The sequence below is a fragment of the Ambystoma mexicanum genome, chromosome 11, assembly GCF_040938575.1.
Source record: "Ambystoma mexicanum isolate Mex_15411 chromosome 11, UKY_AmexF1_1, whole genome shotgun sequence".
Taxonomy (NCBI): Eukaryota; Metazoa; Chordata; class Amphibia; order Caudata; family Ambystomatidae; genus Ambystoma; species Ambystoma mexicanum.
This window is the reverse complement of record NC_090934.1, coordinates 1,257,334,008-1,257,356,039: the sequence shown is the minus strand read 5'-3', so window position 1 is coordinate 1,257,356,039 and position 22,032 is coordinate 1,257,334,008. Positions and strand designations below refer to the sequence as shown.

General features: G+C 41.9%; 1 protein-coding gene across 1 annotated transcript in view; it reads left to right on the top strand.

Annotated features, from left to right (window-relative positions):
- Positions 1-22,032, top strand: part of SNX1 (sorting nexin 1) — a 1,264,276-nt gene that overhangs the window by 317,105 nt on the left and 925,139 nt on the right. Inside the window, exon 4 of the mRNA XM_069624696.1 lies at positions 2,772-2,838. Coding sequence (XP_069480797.1) covers positions 2,772-2,838 — 67 coding nt within the window. The remainder of the gene's footprint in view (positions 1-2,771; positions 2,839-22,032) is intronic.

Here is a 22,032-nt window from a genome sequence, read left to right as displayed (position 1 = left end):
TCTTTGATGGATACTCTTGCCGTAAATTAGGGCTGGCAGTGACTAAGCAAACATTGTCCAGATGGATCATTTTGGCTATAACTGAATGTTAGACTGGCTGGGAAAGATCCTCCAGATGGGCTGAGAGCTCATTCCACCAGGGGCATGGCAACTTCAACAGCACTTCAAAGGGGTGTCCAGTACAAGCTATTTGCACAACAGCCACCTGGTCATCCATGCACACATTTATAAAACACTATTCCCTAGATCCGACTTCCTCACAGGGGGTTCTCTTTGCTAAATCAGTACTTCATTCTGTACATGATTAATATCTCTCGTACTCCCGCCTCCAATACAAAAACTGCTTTAGGAGTCTATCTAAGATGAGGAATACGTGGGAGGACACAATCCATTCGAAGAACAAGTTACTTACCAACTGTAACGTTCTTTCGATTGGATGTTCCTCCCACGTATTACTCATCGACCCTCCCAGCCTACCCCACAGTACAGTTTGTGGTTTACACTCAAAGTTCCTTTAATGCTTGGGTCAAAAGAGGCACCCCATTATCTATGATCCATTGACTATAATATATGTAAAAACAGAACTGAGGCCAACGGGCACACCTCAAGGCTTTTATACAATGGAAGAGGCCGCGGCTTGACGGATGCCGCCGAGGGACATCGACGCCGCAGCCTCGGGCAGAGCTCCCTCTGGTGAAATTTGTTTTTCCGAAGCAGCAAAGCTGGATGGTAATATCTAAGATGAGGAATACGTCCGAGAAACATCCAATCGAAGAACGTTACAGTTGGTATTTAACTTGTCCTTCTCAGCTCAGGAGAATGCGAAGTACCACAATTATTGCTTTTGGATTGGGTGGGTGAGTAAGCCAAGTGCCATTGGGGAACACTATGTCTGAAGTAACTGAAGTTATTCCTACACTGCTTTACCCATTGCCTTATTGTGGAAGATGGCAACAAAGTTACAAAGAATCTTATCTTTTTATATGTACAGCTCTCTTTGGTTAACCCAAATTTGAATTTCATATTTAAATCGTCTTTCTGTTACTACCTTCTTATGAACAATGAGTATCTGCTGTGTCCGAACATTGGTCAGGTACTTTTTTCCGCCATTGGGGTCACTGAACTTGAGTCCCGAGGGCCCAGCATATGGTCATCTTCAGTCATCCGCTGAAAGAGTGGATGCCATTCAAGTGGCTGCAGTCTTTACCTTGGCGAACACCAAAATGAAAAGACATTGGTCATTGGATAAAAGCATCAACCAAATAAGATGCTCTTTAGGTGCATAATTGGCTTTTCGAACATTTTCCATCTACAAGTATGCAAAACTGATTTAGCAACCATCAGTGCCTACATGAAAATTACCAGTGAATTTTAGTAGTTCTCTTTCAGAGAAGAGAGTAGCTAATGCTCTTTGAAATGTTACTTAAATATTACCTATCCATAATGAAACTTCAACCCATTTTGAGTGTATGGCTACCGCGGATGTTAACTTTGTTACCAGTAAGTAAGCTTTTTTATTTTGTGCAATTGCTTCAGCAAGAACAATACGTTGATTCCGTGTTCATGATTGATGTGGCCTTCATTGGATTTCTGCTGGTAAGGTTGTTTTGAGGACCCATACTTTTTTGTCTTCCCATATTTTTTGTGAATTGCACGAAATTCATATGTAAAGACCACTTGTGTTTTACTTGGAACAAACTCCTTTAGAAACTAGGTTGTTGCGGGTCTCTCTAGAGACTGATGCTTTTAAGACCTGAAGTTGTATTTTAGGAAGTTCTACTATTTCTATCCTTATTATACCAAGAATTGTCTGTTCACTTTGAATGCTCCCGCAATCTGAGCATACAAGTCGACTGTGTACTTCCAGAGCTGTGCCGTTCATGGGATATTGTTTTTCGATGCTAGCTCTGGGGCAGCTACGCAGTTTGGTCGGACAAAGTTAAAAATATAATTGGTTAGAAGTTTGAGGTTTGGGCATTGGTTACACAACCTATCTTTGTTCTCTGCCTGCTTGATTTTTATAAGAGTTGACAGGTTGGGGAGACAGGAAATGGCATTTGTAACATATGTTGCTGTTGTCTGTGGAGTAACTGGCCACTGGATGCCATAATGCTGACTACTGTCCAATTCTGTTTCTCCCTGTTTGCAAATTAAGAGCTTGTACAGCTTGAGCTCAGCCCACCTTACTTGGTCATGTGCCCTTGGAGTTGGGGCTCTGGGATCACTCTGCATCTCAATATGTAGCCACCTGTTGATGTGATTTCCCACTATGTGGCAGATTAATTGTGTACCTTAATCTTCGTAGCTCGTTATCCCATCCAGCGGTTTACACATGCTGGTAACTACTATACTACCAGTTATTGAGCCCCTTCAGTCATCCATCCTCACAACACTGTCCTGACCATAATATGACTTCCACCGATGGCAGAGAATATTTGACTGACGTAGGAGGAGCTGAAAGGGAAATAATCGGTGGATGTGGGCTGGGATTCCACTCTCATGCTTCTGAGTTTAAGGTTCTAATCCTAGTCGTTTCTAGCATTTGGACAACTGCAAGTACTGTCAAATTAAGGAAAAACAATTATGACGAGAGGGTTGAACTAAGAATACTGTATTTTCTTTTTGGTGAACTTTGTTTTTGAAATGTTGCCATGTACAAAGCATTTTGTTGCAGAATGTGTATGGTTACTGTATTGTAATGTAGCTTGTATTGTATGTGGCATATTTATCTTAATCAGATTTGTTCACTTTAAAATTATCTTCTTTTTCAGTTAGAAGATGAGGAGCTAGAGGACCAATTTGAACTGATTGTCAACGTGAAAGACCCTGAAAAAATTGGTGAGTTTATTTTTGCTTGCTATATTTCTTGCAGCATTTTACGAGTGCCATCAAAGGTTCCTGTTGACAGTTAACTGCTTCTGGTTGTCATTTTATTCCTATGTACACATTTGTATATGGCGCTTCGTCTTTTTCCTCTCACTTCTATGATCAGTAATAAAGTATTTTATTGTTTTCTCCATTCAATAGTACTCAATTTGTCAACCTTGGAAGGATCGTGCTGAGAGTCTTGTCAGTGTTTGTACGTAGGTCTCAGAAGCTAGAACTTAATTTCAGCTATCATAGGAGCCTTTTAAAGCAAGCTCAAGCCTGTGTCCATCCGCAACCTTTCATGTTGTGATACTGCCATTGATACCCTGTGTTTTAAAACACCTTCTTTTGAAATACTACAGTTTGGTTGTTCACCTTTGGTCAAATTACATATGCATATGTGTGTGGGGATGGGGGGACCATGGGGGATGACACCCCAGTAACAAAAACACTGGTCAAATTCATGTTGACCAAAGGTGCACAATCAAACTGCAGACTTTCAAAAGAAAGGCTTTCAAAACATGTAGAGCCCTGCCATTTTATGTCCAGTGTTTCCTTGCCTTCTGTTGTTCCCAAGGTTGTGTCTGTAATTGTACAAAGCACCTCCAGGATTGATCAGCGCATCTTCATTTGTCTTAATTGAATAATGCAATCTACAGCATTTGTTGTGAACTATATTGACACCATTCTCTTCTCAATTATTTTTCTATTGGGTATGACAAGACCTGTTGTCCTTCTAAAGGGTTAAGTCCACTCTTCAACAAAGATGCATGCACATTACAGCAAGTGCTGTAGTTGTCCCCTTATGTGGCTTTAGGTACCTTTTTTTTTTTTTTTTTGTTTTCCTGCTTCCCTCTTACCAAAGAGGTAAGGAGAAGGCCAGTGTTGATGGTCCTTATCCTCATCACACGATTTGCCATTCTGTTATTTGGTTGTTAGGCATGTGTCTTTCCAGCTTGGTATGTAAAAGCTGAATTTCTGCTATGGCAGCATGCTCTTTAGGATGTTGAGGGCTAATTTGGAATTTGTACTGTGCAGTATTTGGGGTTGAGAATGGGAATATGCTTTCAGATGCTAAACTTTGAATATGCTGCTGGGAATGTACTGAGATTATTCAAGCTAAGAATATTCTGATATTCTGTAATGGTAAAAAGTCTATCCTGGATCTGTGTATTCTGGGATAAAGAGCAAAACTGGAAACGCAGCAATTGTAAAATGTAGAATATACTCGTATGTTAACAGAATGCACTGGAGCTGTTATACCTCGTATACTGGTATTTTACAAACTGTCTGTATGCAGGGATGGTCAAACTTGTTTTCTGCTGCTATTGTCCAGCCTAGAGAGAGAGAGAGGAATGTTATAGACTGGGAATACATACTAATATTCTTGAACAATGTACTAAGACTATACTGGGATTCTGCAAATTGGGAATACACTGGGGTTGCACACATTGGAGTACACAGTGGTTGTAATACTATAAATGCACCACTATCATGTAAACTAAAAGTACTCTGAATTGTGTAACTGGGAGAAGACTTTGAGTGTGCAAACACGGGACCTGCTATGATTTATTTTAAAACTAAGTATAATGGGAATGTATGTGTATTCTGCAAACTGGGATTGGTTACTGCCAAACTGATATTTATGGGAATTGTAAAACTGCGAGAAGTCTGGGTTGTCAAACTGGGGATATATTTAAATTGTGCAATCTAGAAGTGTCAAAACGGGACTATACTGGCATTTTACATCTTGGAGCATACTAGCATTGTGCAGAATGGAAATATACTGGCAGTTTGCCTACTGGAAGATACTAGTGATACTCTGCAACATGTTTATTCTGTTCTACTAATTGGATGTATGCCAATATTATGCAAACTGGGAATATCCAGTGATTGTGAAACTATATAATTGTTGGGTTGTTAAACTGGTATTATATGTGGATTGAATCTGGGAGGTTCTCAGATTGTGTCAGAATAGGAGTGTTATGGCATTGTCAAACTTGGAGCATACTGGTTTTGTGTATTCTGGGACTGTGCAGCTGCGTGTGTACTGGGATGGTGCAGACAAACGGGCGGATTTCGAAAAATTTAGTAAAATGCAGTTTTGTACAATGGGTGTGGCGTACGACTGGACACACAGGGTTGTTAATTTGGGAATGTAATTGGAATATCAAACTAGAAATATACTACAGTTTTTAAAAACAGGGATTCTTCTGTTATTCCCAACCTCATAATATCATTGGATTGTTCTGTTTAGATATGTATTGGGATTGTGCAAAATGGGGATTATATATGGAGTGTCCATCTGGAACTGTACCAGAACTGGAAACTGAGATTATACCTAAAAAGTGCCAGTGGACTGTATATTGGGTGTACTGTAGTTGTCAAATTCGGATTATGTAAACTTGAATCTTGTGTGGTTGTTAAACGAAGTATACTTTGTATGTCAATCTAGGAGAATATAGCAATGATCGAACTGGATATACACTAGAGGTTTTAAATTTGGGAAGGTGATGCTGGGTAAAAACTGTCATTCTGGCAGTAACGACTATATACCAGTTCTTCAGCACCTTCAGTTATCAGATCCATCCTCTCAACCCTGTTCTGCCCACAATAAGACTCCCACTGATGGGCAGAGAATATTTGACTGATGTGGAAGGAGTTGGAGGGGGAGATCAGGGGTGGATATGGGTAGTGGGCTGGGATTCCACTCTCTTGCTTCTGAGTTTAAAGTTCTAAGCATAGTAGCTTCTTTTATTAGGACACCGGCTCCTGTGCTGTCAAATTAGGGACATGCACAGGATCAAATATACCTGGTTTGACTAAATGGGAGTGTACTGAATGTGTGAAACTGGTAATATGCTGGCATTGTGCAAACTGACAGTGTTAAACTATGAGTTTACTGGGGTTGTCAACTTCTGGTTGCTGAAGCTTGGAAATCTACTGGGACTGTGCTAACTGGTCATTTATTGGGGTTATCTAACTATACTGAAATTGCCAAATTGGAGTATACTGGGATTTTTCAAGCCGGGAATATACAGAGATTCTACTGTAAATACTGGGGTTATTCAGAGTGTCAAATTTGAATTTTATTTATAGTATTTGATGTAGCGTGAGCATTGACACAAGTGGCAGTCAGATCACTGTACAACATGCAGGATATATTTATTGCAGTACAAGAAAATATATTGTCGAACTGTAAGTATACTGGGATTGCCCAAATGGTTGTTTACAGGGATTATCAAATTGAGTTTGTAAACTTGGTGCATGGTGTGGGATTGTACCACTAGGACTAGAATTGGCTTGTGCACACTGGCACTATGGTGGGGATTGTCAAACCGGTAGTATATATGTATTTGTGATACTGCTCAGTTACTAGGATTGTAAAGCTTGAGATTGGCAACCTCAGAATATACTAGGAAGGTGCAACCTGGACGTGCACTAGGATTGTCAAACTTGCATAGAACTAGGGTAATGCAAATTGGCACTTTAACAATTTATGTGAAGAATAGGTTTTAATGATATCCGAGTTAAATTTTCTATATTGTATTGAATTTTGTATTTTGTGTTTATATATTTCATATGTTTAATTTTAAACGAAGAATGTGTAAAAAACCTAAAATGTGGTTATATCACAATAAAAAAAAAAAAATTGGCACTTTACTTGGGTTGGTACAATGGGTATATGCAGAGTTTGCCAAAAATGTAATGTATTGCGGTTGGACAAACAGGGGATATAGTGGGGTTGGACATGATGTGAAATGAATACAGTTTTAAACCAGAAATTCACTGTGAATAGTTGGTCTTGAAAAAATTGGCATATTATAAATTTGGAGTAGAGTGGGATTGCCAAACTGGAAATGTATCCACACTTTGCAAATTTGGGGATACACTTTCCAAAGCGGACTATACTAGGTCGTTGAATTGGTAGCCTACTGTGATTGCCAAACTGGAATTGACTGGGTTTGTGGATAGTGGTGGTCCAATTATAGAACACCTCGGTTGTCATTCTATACAGAGTTTTTCAAACTAGGAATATGCTGGAGTTGAATTAACTGGGAATACTAAATTGGCCCAAGTGGGGAAATGTTAGAATTAAGCAAACTGGGAATGTCCACCTCCAGTGTCAACACCAGCCAACATGTGATTGTGGTAGTGCTTCCATCTGGGCAAATTATGATATTAAATGTGGCTGGGTTTTGGAATGGTGCAGTCATTTGACTGACACTTTGTGAGTATTGGTCCAAGGTGTCTCCTTTTTAGGTTAGAGCAGTGATAGTAAGGCAGAGACAGCCTGTGGTTTCTCCAAATGGAATCAAGCGTGTAAAATGTCAAGCTACCAGCCTGAGACGAGGCACTTGCCTCCTGTCATGAATGCCAGCTCTCCACATATACACAGAACGCCATTTATTACTCGCCATGAGCAAATTAGCTTTGACTAATAGTAAGTGGTGCTTTGCAAGTAGTGAGGTTTGGTTAACGTAACACACACAACTTTAAGAGACTAGAGGTTGTAGACCTTTATTTTTGTCTTGGACCTTTATGCAACAGCCCTCTTCGAAACACTGCCCACAATATAATATTAAATGTGTAAAAGGTCCCTTGCTTTCCACTACTCATCCAGTTTTTCACCCTAGACGCATGTCTTTTTCCAATTAAATTTCGACATACTACAGTAAATTTTGTATAAAAAAATCACAATTTTTTATTTTCATATAAAAATATATAACATCTTCATTTCATTTATACAAAATGCATATTTCATTAAGTATGAAGGCGATACATTTTTTCTTTTATATTTCTTGTTAATTATTACATACATAAACTATTAGCCTTCTAGACTGGCAACCATTATCTATGGTACATCTCTGAGACAAATCTTTTTGAATCTAATGTGTTATTGCTTTTAATCACACCATAGGATACTCGGTCGCGGTTTTGGTTATTGTGAAATACAGACTAGTAGTATCCTTATTATTTTGCACAGATGGTTCATCATTCATCCATTCTTTCATTCCTCAAACAAACACACCCGACATGTTTCATTCCTCAACACCAACTAACACACTAATTTACAGGAAATTCTTCAGGGGAAATAACACGCACTAGATAAACAATCTTTGTTTTCAAATTGTTCCTTATTCTTAGTTTTCGCCAGACTTCTAGGTTTCTTTTCTTATCCCTTTTAGTTATAACTGTAGGTCAACTTCTGGATGATATTCTGTGGAAACACAAGGAATACAGATTGCTCTATTATTCACCAATCTTTTAATGTAGTGTAGATCATACATTTTTTAATGTTTTTAATTACATATATAGATGGGTAAATTAGTCCCTATCATCTTTCTCTTTTTCTCCACTGTTACATCCCCTATATACTTGTTGGCAAACGCTGTCACAGATTTAGCACTAATATCTCTCTAATGTGAGGTCCTCTTTCTATTTACATGCAAATGATTATATTTTGTACCTGGATAGTCATTTCTAAACGGGACAGATTACACAATTACCTGTGGATTGTTCAAAAGGAGTGACCTTCCTGATTCAGGTAACCGTCGGTTCTAATACTGCCGTATCTGTTCCTCTCATCTATTTGGTTGTTTTAGGTCTATTACAGGTATTCCATTCCCTAAGTATTAAAGTAAAGTTGGTATGGTCTTATGTTAGGTTCTGATAACATCTTCATACTTTCATAAGGCTTTTTCTTATTTCCTCAACATTGGTTATTACCTCATTCCACGTATATCCTCTTTTCTAACTTTCAAGATTGTTGTTCAAAGGATGATTGTCTGTTCCTCTTCTAAAGTTTAACAGTCCGGACCTCTTTATTGGCCTTGCTCGGGAGGCTTCTTGTTGGCTCATCCGGGTTAGACTATGATTCGATCTTCGATTCCCTATGGGGTTGACACATTAGGGATTTATTAAATAAACTTAATGAGTATTATTCATGCTGTGTGTTTTAGCAGTCAATCTCATTTGTGGGCCGTCTCGGGTTGGGAGGGGGTGTGGTCTATCTTACCTTTGCATTTTCTACTGCTCTTTAACCTCCTCTTCCCGCGGAGTATCCCGCGGTTAGGAATTTCCTCTCCTGGGGTTCCAAAGTATCTTCTTCTTTGTTGGCGAACGCTGCATCCTCCCTATGCCGTATTCCTGTTGCTGTTTCTATTCAGGAGTGCTTCTTGGTACCGCCGCGTCTTCCTCCTTGTGTGGAGCCTCCTTCCATCTTCGCGTCAGCTTGCCATCAGCATCCGTCTGTCCCGCCTCTCATCTGTTCTTAACTAGATCTTGCATATGTTTATATTCACGATGACATCATCACGTCAACTTGGCGTGTTTAGGTCCTTTTTCTAAAGAGTTACGTGTATTTTTACTTCTTACTTCATTGAAGTTTTTTGTGTTGTTAAGGATACATATGCTTCATTTTCAGATTTCTTCGAGTACAATGTGATGGGTAAGCCTTTTCTTATTGTTCTCACCTCTTGTGTGTTTAATTATACTACTCACTCGAAAATGAGTAAGAATTCTTGGCAGTAGGATGAGCTTCGAGGAATAGCTGCCATTTAGATCTACAAGTTGCACAGACCCCAGATGAGGTATAAATACTGGCCCGAGACTACAACAGCCTTTTCTTGTCATGTCATGTATTTGATCAGAGGCCTCTTACATTAGTCTGATCGTTCATTTAAGCCTGTTTCTGCACTCTTTGTAAGCAAGATAAGCTCTTTTTCTTTAGGAGTCTTTTGCGATCCATGTTAATGTCATTGCTCCGTTTCAATTTAAAGATAACTGACCATATCAGATCTTCTGTTCTGTGAATTCTTCCACAAAATGTCCTACTAGAGGTGCTGAATTGACACGATTCTTAATGCAGCTCTTGTGTTCTGTTCTTAATTTTACTTTCCTTTCTGTTTTTCCCACATACAGTTTATTACATGGGCACCAGATGCCATAGACTACGAATGTCGAATTGCCGTTTGTCATGCTGCATTGTTTCCATTTTGTTTCCAGTCCTATATCTATTTCCAGTGTTGTGATATCGAGGTAGTTAATCTCTTCTTTACTATGATTATGTGTAGGTTTAACCATACGAAGAAGTCCAACATTGTTTGTACATCGCCTTTCCATATTAAAAGCACATCGTCTATATACCTTTTCCATAATTTGATGTTATCTTTGTATGGGTTACTTTCAATATAGATGACACTTTTTTCAAATGCCTCCATATATAGGTTGGCTATACTGGGGGCTAGCATGGCCCCCATTGCTGTTCCTTGTGTTTGCTTATAGAAATTTCCATTGAAGTGGAAGTTATTCTCTGTAAGTGCTACTTCAGCACACCACAGGATCAGAGAGCTTGGGGTCTTACTGTCTCTTGTTTCGCTCAAGTCTTTCCTCTAGGACTTCTAAAGATGCCTGCAGTGGTATATTGGTATAAGGTGCAACCACATCTAGGCATATACGGATTTCTTCTTCAGGATTGAAAGGTCTCCCTTCTACTTCTTTTATTAATTGAGTAGTGTCTTTGACAAAGGACAAAATATTTTCTACCATAGGTTGCATAAATGCCTCTGCAAACTTTGAGAGGGGTTCTAGAACCGACTCACAGCCTGACACGATTGGTCTCCCTGGTGGTCTAGTGAGGGATTTATGGATCTTTGGGAGCACATACAATTGCGGGATCCTAGGTTTATCTTGTAGGAAATCTGCCTCTTTTTTAGTAATCCAGTCCCTTTCTAAAGCTTTTGCAACTTTGAGGCTAATTAGTTTTTCCAATCTTTCTGTTGGGTTTGTATCCAATGGCTGGTAGTAGTTTACATCATTTATTTGTCTCATGCATTCTTCTATGTAATCTTTTCTGTTTTGGACTCCAATAACCCTTTATCAGCTTTTCAAATGACTAGTGACTCATTCTCCAATAGTTGTCAGGGCTAGGTTTTCTTCTTTGGTTGTATTCTGGAAGCATTTCTCTTTCTCTGTTTCCTCTTCTAGTGTCCTAATCTCTTGTAGGACCCTCTTTTCGAAGACCTTAGCTTCTGCACTTTGTAGACTTATTGGCGGAATAAAGTCAGATTTTTTATGGAGTCCATTGTCTTGTCTATTTTCTTCTTTGTCAGCAAAATACTTCCTCAGATGGATCTTTCTCATTAGTTCAGCAAACTCCTCTCTGAATGTGAAGCGATTATGTCTATTTGTGGTGACAAATCCTAGGCCTTTTACTAATGTTTTGGTTTCTACTTCACTGAGTGTGTAGTTTGATAGGTTTACCAGAGTGTTTTCATGCTCCGTGTCACTCTGGTCCGGGTCCCATTCCGTCCTGTCCCGTCCTAAAAAATGTTGGTCATTTGGATTTCCCCTATTGGCATTTCTTCTATTGCCACCTTGTCTGCCTCTGTATTGTCTGCGACCTGTGTTGAATTCAATATTTCTTCCACGTCTTGCCATGTTACTTCCTTCTCCCGCACAATCTTCAATGGAGCTGTATGACGTGCCCCTGAATCTCACTCTCCTATTCCCGTTATTACCTAACGTAACAAACACAGCAAACAAAGTGGTCACAGTTGCAACTTTGATCAGCCAAGTAAGCGACAGTTATGTCATAGCGTGCAGTTGCTTATGTTTGCCGTGATGTTCCAGAGGTCCTAATGTATTATAATTTGTACCTTCCACCAGACCAGACAATGTGAGTGTTCTGAAGGAGGCAATAAGTCTCTTTGCTAAATAATCCTATCCCTTCAAATGAAAATGTTTCTACTTGTGTCCGGAGAAAAACTATTAAAAAATGGCACGAAGGGATGTTCTACCTTTTGTTTTTTATCGTCTTTTTTGTTTACTCCACTACAATTCTCCATGTAGAAGTTCCTTTAGACTGCATTAACGTGTACAGGAAAAGTCATTTACATGGATCTTTCTTTCTAATAACATTGGTTAAACATGTCTTGGGTTTAAGCCAACCTTTCTATATGAGAACTGACCATCTGCACCAATACTGAATTTTGTTGCCCGTTTCAGCGTATGCACAAATATGACCTTCCGAATCTCTTCTAAAGTAGCCTTTCTGGTGGCCGTTAGTTGGGCCAGAGTGTGGATGAAGTGTTGTCTTAAAGCGCTCCTTCCACTCCATAACAAGATGGGTGACCTTAGAAGGAATCTTTAGTTTCAAAGGTGATTTCTGATTTTCCTAATAAGCAAACCATTTCTTTACCCTTGTTACTTCCAAATCTCTTCTCCTATAGAACATTTCCTTCATAAAGTGTTAGGAGGACTCACAATTATTATATGGGCATTTATTACAAAAGTGCTTTGAAAATCAAAACCGCTCTTTCATTTCTGGCAGGTTTTACTGAAAAACAAGAATAGTCAGTAGTCCGATATAAGGCTGCTGGTATTGTCCAATGCTTGATCAAACCTCTCCCAGGGAAAGCTAGAGCTCATTCTACGAGAGGCAAGGTAACTATTGCTGCTAAAAAAAAAAAGCATGTTCTTTTGTTGTGTTTTAGTGTCTAGATTCAGACACTGGAACAGATAAATGGACCAAGCAAATTTGAAGAGCAGTTTAAAACATCATTTTTCTCCTTTCTTACCTGAGTTGCACTGCTCCTCTAAGCCTCCCTTGCTTTTCCATTCAGTGTTTATAAATGTAACCAAACATCTCATGATGGAAATAAAAAAGTTACTTAGCTTTTAATCCGAGGTCTCCATTATTGATTTTTTTTACTAAGCAAACCCTGCCCACCCTTTACCCCATAGAGCTTGTAAAAGGAAAGGGGATGGAGTGAAGAAAGGAAGAAAGAAAGCGGCTTTCCCAGCAAAATGCGAACAAATTAGATAAACGATCACTGTAGTGAATGCCGGTACAATCGGACAGTATTGCAAGTTACATTCTTACCATAATGCGATAGCCGATCTTTCTCACAGATTTCCTTTTTCCCCGTTAGAACATGTAATGGGAGTTGTTTTCAAGCATCATCAGCACACGTTTAGGGTAAGAAAAAAAAGTGTTTTTGTTCCTGTTATTCCGTAATGCAACACATGGGCAGATCTACTAGGTGTTCATCATTTAATGGCTGGGACCACTATACATACTTTTTTTCTTTTTATGCCACCCATTGTCCTGCTGAGGCTTGGTGTATTCCTGCTTTACACATTTCCATCCTGCTTGCAGTACTCTCAAAGGTGATTAACCTAATTTAAAATGTTCTAGTACTTCACACTTAGTTCTCTTTTGCATACTGTTTCAAACAAAATCAATCAATGCACACTATCCACCACAGAGAAATCTAAGGATACTGCAAATAATTCTACCAAATAGCCCAGATCTGTCCAATCGGGCCAAACTAGCAATTAAGTCTCATCCCTCTCAGTGTACGATTCCATTATGTCCGTTTTAGTGCAGCGATCTTCAAAGAACTGGTTTTCATGGTTTATCCCTACTAACAATCCCCCTACAGAAGCCGGAGCCCCAATGCCAACATATTTTCCAACCTCTTAATTGCTGCAGATTTCAGAAGTGTCTTTTGTAGCAGTCTCTTAGTAGTTTTGTGACCTTCAGTACCATTACCGCCAGCTAAATACTCCAGCAATGGCCTCACTTTTTTGAGGCGTTGCTACCTCCTAGCAAAGCCAAACATGAATCTTTACTGCTTCCTGCTACCAGAACTCCTGATACTGGACCAGATGCTCTTACCAGGCAATATAGGAAGGCTTGTATGGTATTCACTTCTTCCACCCAATTTTTCAAAAGTGTGTTAAGAAGTTAAATTGCTTACACCTCTGCAGTCCAATAGTCTCAGGCCTCTTTGGACCAATTCTGCCTTTCATGGTTTTGGGGAGATGGGATGGGGCGGGGGTCAATATCCCATTCCTGGAGATCATTGTATCTTTGGCAACGGACTAAGGTTTGCATTCACTTTTTGAGAGTCCAGATATTTCTGGCCAACATATTGAAGTTTTCTAAGAAGTTCATTTAATTGCTTTGCATCTCCCTAGAGTCTTATGTATGAGAAGACTTTGGTGTTGGGAAAGTGCTTCTGGTTTACCATGCCCAAAGTCTGTTTTAGCTTGCATCTTGATCCCCCACCCCCCTCCTTTTTTAAGGCTTTAAAACTGTAGGGATTGTATTATCTAGATTGAAATTGTTTCCGTAAAAAACGGACTTGGCATTGCAGGCAGACAGCATCCCCAATCTTTGTGGAATCCAGGCCTCAAATAGACCCAGGCAGTCACAGACCCTCCTCCATTTCTCCCAGCTCTGGAAAGCGTAGCCAAAAAGGACAGTTTGTTTTGTCTGGTGAAGAGTTTGGTGTTACAAGGAGATGTTGGTTTGATCGGTTTTAGCAGGAATCAAGATTTGCCCCTTTAATTTATAAGCAGGCAATGATTTTGTTTTTAGCTGGATTGGATTGGCTTGCTTTTTTTTTTTTTTAAGCCTTTGCAGAAACTGACTTAGATTTGCAGGCAGTCATCTTCTGCATCCCTTCCCCAAAATCCTTGTGAAATCCAATCCTAATATAACCCAAAGAAGTCACCTGAAAAGCCCCGTCCCACCTGTCCTATTTCTACAATTAGCCTAGGAATGGCAGCGAATTGGAAAGATTAAGGGTCCTGTTTGCTATGCGCCATAACTCTGCTCTGCAACACCCTCTACCCTGTCCCATTTCACCACATAGCATCAAGGTTAAGGGACAGCGCTGTGAATAATTTACAGCTTTGATAGTTTGCCACTGTGAGATTTGGCCACTGTGGTAGTATGGAAACCTACCATTTTTATAACATCATGTAACATTTTTCCACATTAATAATTGGGGACTCTGGGACTCTCCCATTATAATAATCTATAGCTTGGCACTGCAATTTGTGCCATAGTGATAATTGCTCACTGTGAACTTTGAAGTTGTTTGATAACTGCCCAGTTAGATATCTTTTTTTTTTTATAAAACATTTTTTATTGATTTTGTTACACAATACAAATGAACATTGACTCCTGTGGAGTCCAACAACCATAACATTCTAAAGGTTCATGGGTCCCGGGTTCAACAGCACAAGTTAATGGTAGTGTTACAGGTTCACACTTTCGCAGCAGATATATTCAGGCATCTGGCATGCAGTTACCAGTATCTTATTAAGCGTTCACCCACTTTCCCCAGATTTTGTCGGCTTTCCCAGGGCAACCCTTGGCCGCATACACTCGTCGCTACATCGTTTATCCATTGTTCATGCTCCCGGGTTACATTAGACCCCCACAGTTTGGCAATGTTAAGTTTGATCAGTGCTGTGGAGGTTGAAAACAGTAGTTGGTCAGTGCGTGACATCTCTCCCTCACCTTCTACGCCCTGTAGCATCCATTTCGGATCTCTGGACACAGTACGGCCCAGCACCCCAGACAGTGTGTCACAACGTTGTTGCCAGTATGGTTTGATGTGCGAGCAGTCCCATAGTATGTGGAAGAAAGTGCCCTCTTCTTGGCGACAGCGCAGACAATCAGGGTCTGTGGTTTTACCCCAGCGATAGAGTGCTACCCTCGGGTAGTATATTCTTCAGGTAGTATATTCTTACTCTGACATTTTTAAGTACTCGAGACTGATATTTCCGAACGTTGACAACTGCCACTGCCGGGGTCGAAATTAAGATTTCATGAGCAGGGGCTCAGAGTAACTGCTGAGTATCGGGTATAACCTGGTTGGCCTGTGCTACCCCTAGAGTACCAGCAGCAAATACACAGCCGCATGCTGAAAATCTAACTTTTATGTGAGGTGCAAACTTTAACTTTTTGTCCATTATACACAGCCTGTGATGCTTTAAATGACTTCTAGTTGTATCTGATGCTTCTTAATAGACATTCCCATATACAGACAATGTCACATAGGTATGTTTGAATGGCGCCGGTTGGCTTGAGGAGCCAAAAGTAACTCCTGGTTGCTGTTGGTATCAAGCAAACAAGACTCTCCACAGCTAGAAGGAGGATCTAAATGGCTCGAAGCAATTTCAAACCCTGCACTGAGATTCAAGTTAATAAAATGCCACTAAGATACTTTACCATTTTGACATTGTTATTTTACCATTTTGACAATTGGACTCTTGGAGACTTTTGCCAATTTTGATAACTTCCCACTGTGATATTTGCCATTCTAATATTTGGTCATGAAGAGACCCTGCCGTTTGAGAACATGCCACTAGGATATGCAGCCATTTGAATAATTGGCCCCGGGATACTTTGCCTCTCTAATAATCTGCTACTCTAATACTCTGCCACTGTTACTCTACCTACCCTTTTGTTAACCTGTCCGTGAGATGATATGCATTTTTCATAAACTTCCCACTGTGACCATTGACAACTTTGATTTACCGCTAGGATATCTTTGCATCTGGATAATTTGCCACTGCAATATCTTGCGACTTTGATACATGGCCACTGCTATATCCTGCCAGTGTTACCTCCCCATTTAACAACTAGCAATGTTAATATCTGCCCACCACGATAATCTACCCCTTGGATATTTCTGGCCACTGGGGTACTCTGGATAATCTCCCACTGAGATATCCTGCTACTCTGATAATCTGTCACTGGAATACCTTTCCACTGGGACATTGTCCCGTCTAGATAACCTGCCCATGAAATATCTGGATAACAAAGGAGAAAAGCAACAGGCACCCAAAGCCCAAGAAGAGACAGGCACCCCGCCTACACAAGAATCCCTCTGGAAACCAACCACACAAACACTGGAATTCCTCAATCACACAAAGACCGCCGGTCTAGAATTACCCATGATGGCACAAGCACCAGTGAAGAAAGCCAAACTATTCAACCAACTTCTTCTTGGAGCCTAAATACTTGGTTAACTTTGCACAAAACCTTTTCAAAGAAAAAAGCCCTTTTGTAGCATCTCGGACCTAATCGCTCTGTTCTGCGATACCTTCCCACCTGCAAACCCTTATAACGAGTCATCCAAAGAAATCTTACAGCGAGGAAGAAGCAAACTCTCCAGATTGATAAAGGCTCAAAGAACTAGAAAAGAACCAACCCACAAGAACAGTTTGTCACCAGGAACTAGAGAGACCACAGAATTCCAAGTTACTTATCCCGTGCACCCCAAAAACGATCAACCTACTCGAGCACCTCCATGAAAAACCGGATGCAGCAAAAAGGCCCATAACCCCCCCCCCCCCCACCAAAGTCAGTCGGCGGATCAAAAGGTAGAAGGAGCCAATGTCCAATCGCCATACCGACACAACGCCAAAATGACAAACCCCAGAGAACAAACCAATTCAATCTGGACAATTCAAAGTATAGCACAGCAATACACTAGTTTCTCGGTGAAGGGGGAATGGAAATGCTTTTCCTCACAGAAACCTGGCTAATGGATCACTTTTTATTTTTTTTCTAATTTGAATTTATTAAGGTTTTCAAAACAAGTCAGGCATTACAGGAACATTTTCAAGGACATATTATGCTCAATAACATATGATTCTATTCATCGTCCTCCAGTATTCCTGTTTACTATGAACTTCATAATCTGCGGTAAAATGAATCCCATCCAGATCTCTCATCCATCCCAAGACCTCATCCCAGAAGACCCTAATTCGGGGGCATGCCCACCACATATGCCAATAGTTAGCCCTCTCCCCACACTCGAGCCAACATAGCGGGCTTGTCGACTCGAACATTCGCGAGAGCCTATGAAGGTCGTACTGACATCTGTGTAGGAGTTTAATGCCATGCAGTTTATACTGGCAGGCAATCGAGACCTGTAGGCCCCCATGCATATTCTACCCCACAGATCAGGATCAATTTTGCATTCAAAGTCCTTCTCCCACTTGCTTTTCAGGTTCAAAGTTGAGCCCTTCCCAGCCTCAATCAGCGCTCTATACATTGCAGATTGCAGGCCCTTGGATTCAGTTCTGGAGTTCAGTAATTTTTCAAAGGGGGTAAGGTCCCTCCAAATCCTTTACTTCCACTTGTCCCTCATAAAGATCCCCTTGAGTTGTAAGTATGGAAAAGACTGAAAGGAACCCAGTTTGAGAGCCTCCTCCAGTTGTGTAATAGTTAGAAAAGTTCCCTCCTTCCAGAGTTGGCCTACTCTTTCCAATCCCGCCTCATACCATGACTGGAACCTCTAATGATTTGGTATATCTTCTCTGACCCCAGGTGACCAAATATGACTCGGGGGGGGGGGGGGGGGGGGGGGGTGGTTGGGGGGGCAGTGGTGATTCCATGCATGCGGACCCCTTCTCTCCATATGGCCCATATCGTCCCCAATATCGGATGGTCTTTTAACATACGTATTCAGGGAACCCATAACCATTCGGCCACAGTGGCTGGGGCGAGTTGGGAATTATCTAGTTCTACCCATTGGAGATCTCTTTGGGTTCTCAAATGGGGATCAGGATTCTTAAATGAGTAGCTTCATAGTACTTCTTGAGATCCAGAAGACCCACCCGCCCGTATCTTTGGGTAATATCAAGATCTCGTAGGCAACCCTGGCCTTCTTTCCCTGCTACAGGAAACTTAGGATAGCCCTTTTTACCTTGTCGAAAAAGGACTTCGGGATACGGATAGAGAGCCTCTGAAAGGGGTAAAGGAATCTGGGGAGGCATACCCTCTTAACTGCGTTCAACCTCCCAAGCCAGGATATTGTTAGTGTTTCCCACTTCAAAAGATTCGCCTGGAAGCTCGACAGAAGGGGAGGGAAGTTGACATCATTCAGCTTATGCACGTCCCTCGTAATGTTTATTCCCAGGTATTTTAGGGTGTCACCCTCAATCATTCGACCCAACGGGGAGAATCTGTCAGCTTCATCTTGTATGGGTTAATGCAGTGGGAAGAGGATGGATTTAGTTCGGTTTATTTTGAAACTGGAAAGCTTCCCATATTCTTCAATCAATTGTATCGCTTGTGGTATGGACGCAAAGGGGTTCTGGATGTGTAAAAGTAAAGCAGCATATAGGGCCACTTTATATTCCTCCCACCCATCGTTAGTCCTTCAACCTGTGTGTCACCTCTAAGTCTCTGGGCCAGGGGCTCTAGGGAACGGGCAAACCGAATTGCAGACAGGGGGCACCCTTGTCGAGTTCCCCTGCCCATACCAAACCATCGTGAGTATTCCCCACTGACAAACACTGACGCTTTGCGGGACGTGTACACTGCTTGTATTCCTTTCCTCAATCTAGGGCCAACTCCCACTTTGCCCAGTCCCTGCATCAGAAAACCCATTCCACCCTGTCAAAGGCCTTGTCTGCGTCGACTGAGAGGAGGGCCGGGTCGTTGGCCATCTTCTGTGATTCATACATTAGACGTAGTATTTCGCATGGTGTCTGCACCTTGCCTTCCCATTATGAACCCTACCTGGTCAGAGTGTATTAGTCTGGGCATGAGCGTTTCTAATCTTGCAGCGAGGACCCTCGTATAGATCTTGGCGTCGATATTTAGCAAAGATATAGGGCGGTATGATCTGCACTGTTTGGGGTCTCGGCCTTCCTTTGAGATTACTGAAATGAGGGCTCGTTAAAAAGAATCGGGGCAGAGCCCGATTCAAGGATCTTGTTAAAGTTCGCCCATGAAGGGAAGAAGTGCAGAGAGAAAGGACTTGTAAAAGCCAGCAGTGTAGCCGTCCTCCCCCTGGGGCTTTCCCCAGGGGAAGCCCTTTCACCGCTTTCTTAATTTCGGCAGGGGTGATGGGGGCGTCAAGGGTCAGGGTTTCTTCTCGCGTGAGCTTTGGCAACTCTACATTTGCTATATAGCCATCTACCCCCGATGGGAGTGGATCGGCCTCTGACTTATATAGGGTCTCATAGAATGAGACAAAAGCCTCTGGGATGCGTCCCTCCACTGCGCTCTGGGGGCTCCCACCATAGTCTATGTATGATACTTTTCTTTCAGCACGCTGACCCCTTAGTCTGGCAGCCAATAGGGCGTCCGCTTTATCTCCATTTTCATAGAACTTCTGTTTAAGAAGTTGGAGTATTTGGATTACCTGTCCCTCTTCCAGTAGCCGTAGCTCCTCCCTTTTTTGTTTTGCATGGAGAACCTTAGCCTCCCTGTCTTCTCCGGCCTTCCTCGCGATTTTATCTAACTGGGTTATTTCTCGCCTCAGTTTATACTCTATCAAGGCCCTTTCTGTCTTTTTCCTGGTCCCTTCCCTTATCGGGTTTCCCCACCATGTCGCTTTCCCTGCTTTCCCATATCGTATTCTTCGATATTTCCCCTGTGTTGTTCGCTTTAAAGTATTCACCGATTTCCTCCCCCATTTCCTTGCGAAAGACTGGATTCTTCCAGAGTGACTCATTGCATCTCCACCTGGATCCCTTCCGTGGCAGGTCATCTAAATTCTATTCTAGCGTGACCATGTCATGGTCTGACCATATGATCGGGACAATCTCGGACCCCCTCAATACCCACCCGCATTTCTTTTTAGTAGTATATGTAATCTATCCTAGTAAAGGTACCATGGGGGCAGAGTAAAAGGTATAGCCTGTCTCTTGTGGATCAGCTTCTCGCCACGTGTCCCGTAACTTGTAGAGGTCTAACAGTTCCATGACCCGCTTCCGACCTCCGTTCCCTGGTTCACGTGTGTCGGGGTTCCCCACTCTTCTGTCTAGGCTGGTGTCTGCCCATAGGTTGAAATCCCCCCCCCCCACCCCTAGGATTACCTACCCTGTGGCTTCAAGCATTATCTTGGGGCGTATTCTCATCAGAAATCAGGACTGATCTGTGTTGGAGTATACCGTGGCTAGAGTGAAAGTTAACTTGAGTGCAGTGCCTACTACCAGTAGCGCTCTTCCTTCCACGTCTGCCCATATCTTAGTCACAACAAAATCTAGTTCCTTTTTAATGAGGATCCCCACTCCCTTCTTTTTCAGGGGGGCCCAGCCCAAGTGCTCAATTCCCATTTTCGGGGATGAATATCTTCCGTTCCTCCCCACGTGCATATTTGGTTTCCTGTAGAAACATTATGTCTAGTCTTGATCTAGGAAACTCCCTGCTCACCAGAGATCGTTTAGTCGTAGAGTTTAAGCCTTTAACATTTAGAGTCCCCACCCCGAGTAGAGCCCCCGTCCCGGTATCTAGTTCTACCGCCATTTGCTCTTGTGTGCAGCAGGCGATTTCCCAGAGGGATCCTGTGGCCTAGCACTTAAAGGGGCCCACACATTCACCTGAGACCATGAGTTAAGAGGAGACCTGTACTCCCATCCCCCACGCCACCTCCTCCTGATGGTGTCCATTTGGACCAGTTATCGTCACCAGGTCAAGTGCGGACTAGTAGAGACCAGCAAGCTCACGGTCCTGCTCAAACAAACATATCAACATAACGTTGAGCCCCCTCCGAACTTCCCTTCATCCACCTACACAGATGAACGTGTAAATAAGTTCAACATTTAACATGCTGCTTTGTTACCTTAATCAGCACATCCTCAGGAATGAGGATGTTTAGAATTCCTACTGTTTCACCTGCAGCCAATAGTTCATTTCCAAGGTCATAGGGAGTACTCAGGACTCCACATCAGGAGAGGTGATCCCTGTTCGAAATTTCCTGAAGCCTGGTACGTGCCTCCTTCTCGGCCCCTGGATTTGCCACTGTCTAGCTTCAGGCTTCCTCTGGACTTGATCCTGACCCCCTTCATTAGTATCAAATAATTTGGCTATGCAGGTCTCTCTCTTCTGCCTTCCAGCTCAAATGATAAGGAGAAAGGGTAGCCCCATCTATAGTGGATTCCCTTTTCTTTCAGCCACTTTGTGATGGGCATGCACATCCTCCTCAGGGCAAGGGTCAAAGAGGATAAGTCTTGGAAGATCGTTATTCTTGCTGCATTGTGGGAGATGGGCACGGTATGCCTGGCCTTCTCAAGGATACGGGCCTTATCTTGGTAGTTGTGGAAGCGGACTAGGACTGTCTTCGGCCCGCCTGTTGGTCCACCGGCTCTATGTATCCTCTCGATTTTCGACTCGACGGCCTCGTCCTCAAATAGGACTTTAATTATTTCATGTAGTGTCTTTTTCAGGTCTCATTCTGATTCGCCCTCGGATTACGGAATACCAAAAAAGCGCAGGTTGTTCCGGCGTTGACGGTTTTCAATGTCATCCATCTTGAGACGGAATTCTTCTTCGCGTAGCTCCAGTTCAGTAATTCTCAGGTCCATGTGGGCTTCAAGGGTGTCTAGTGAGGTTTTTAT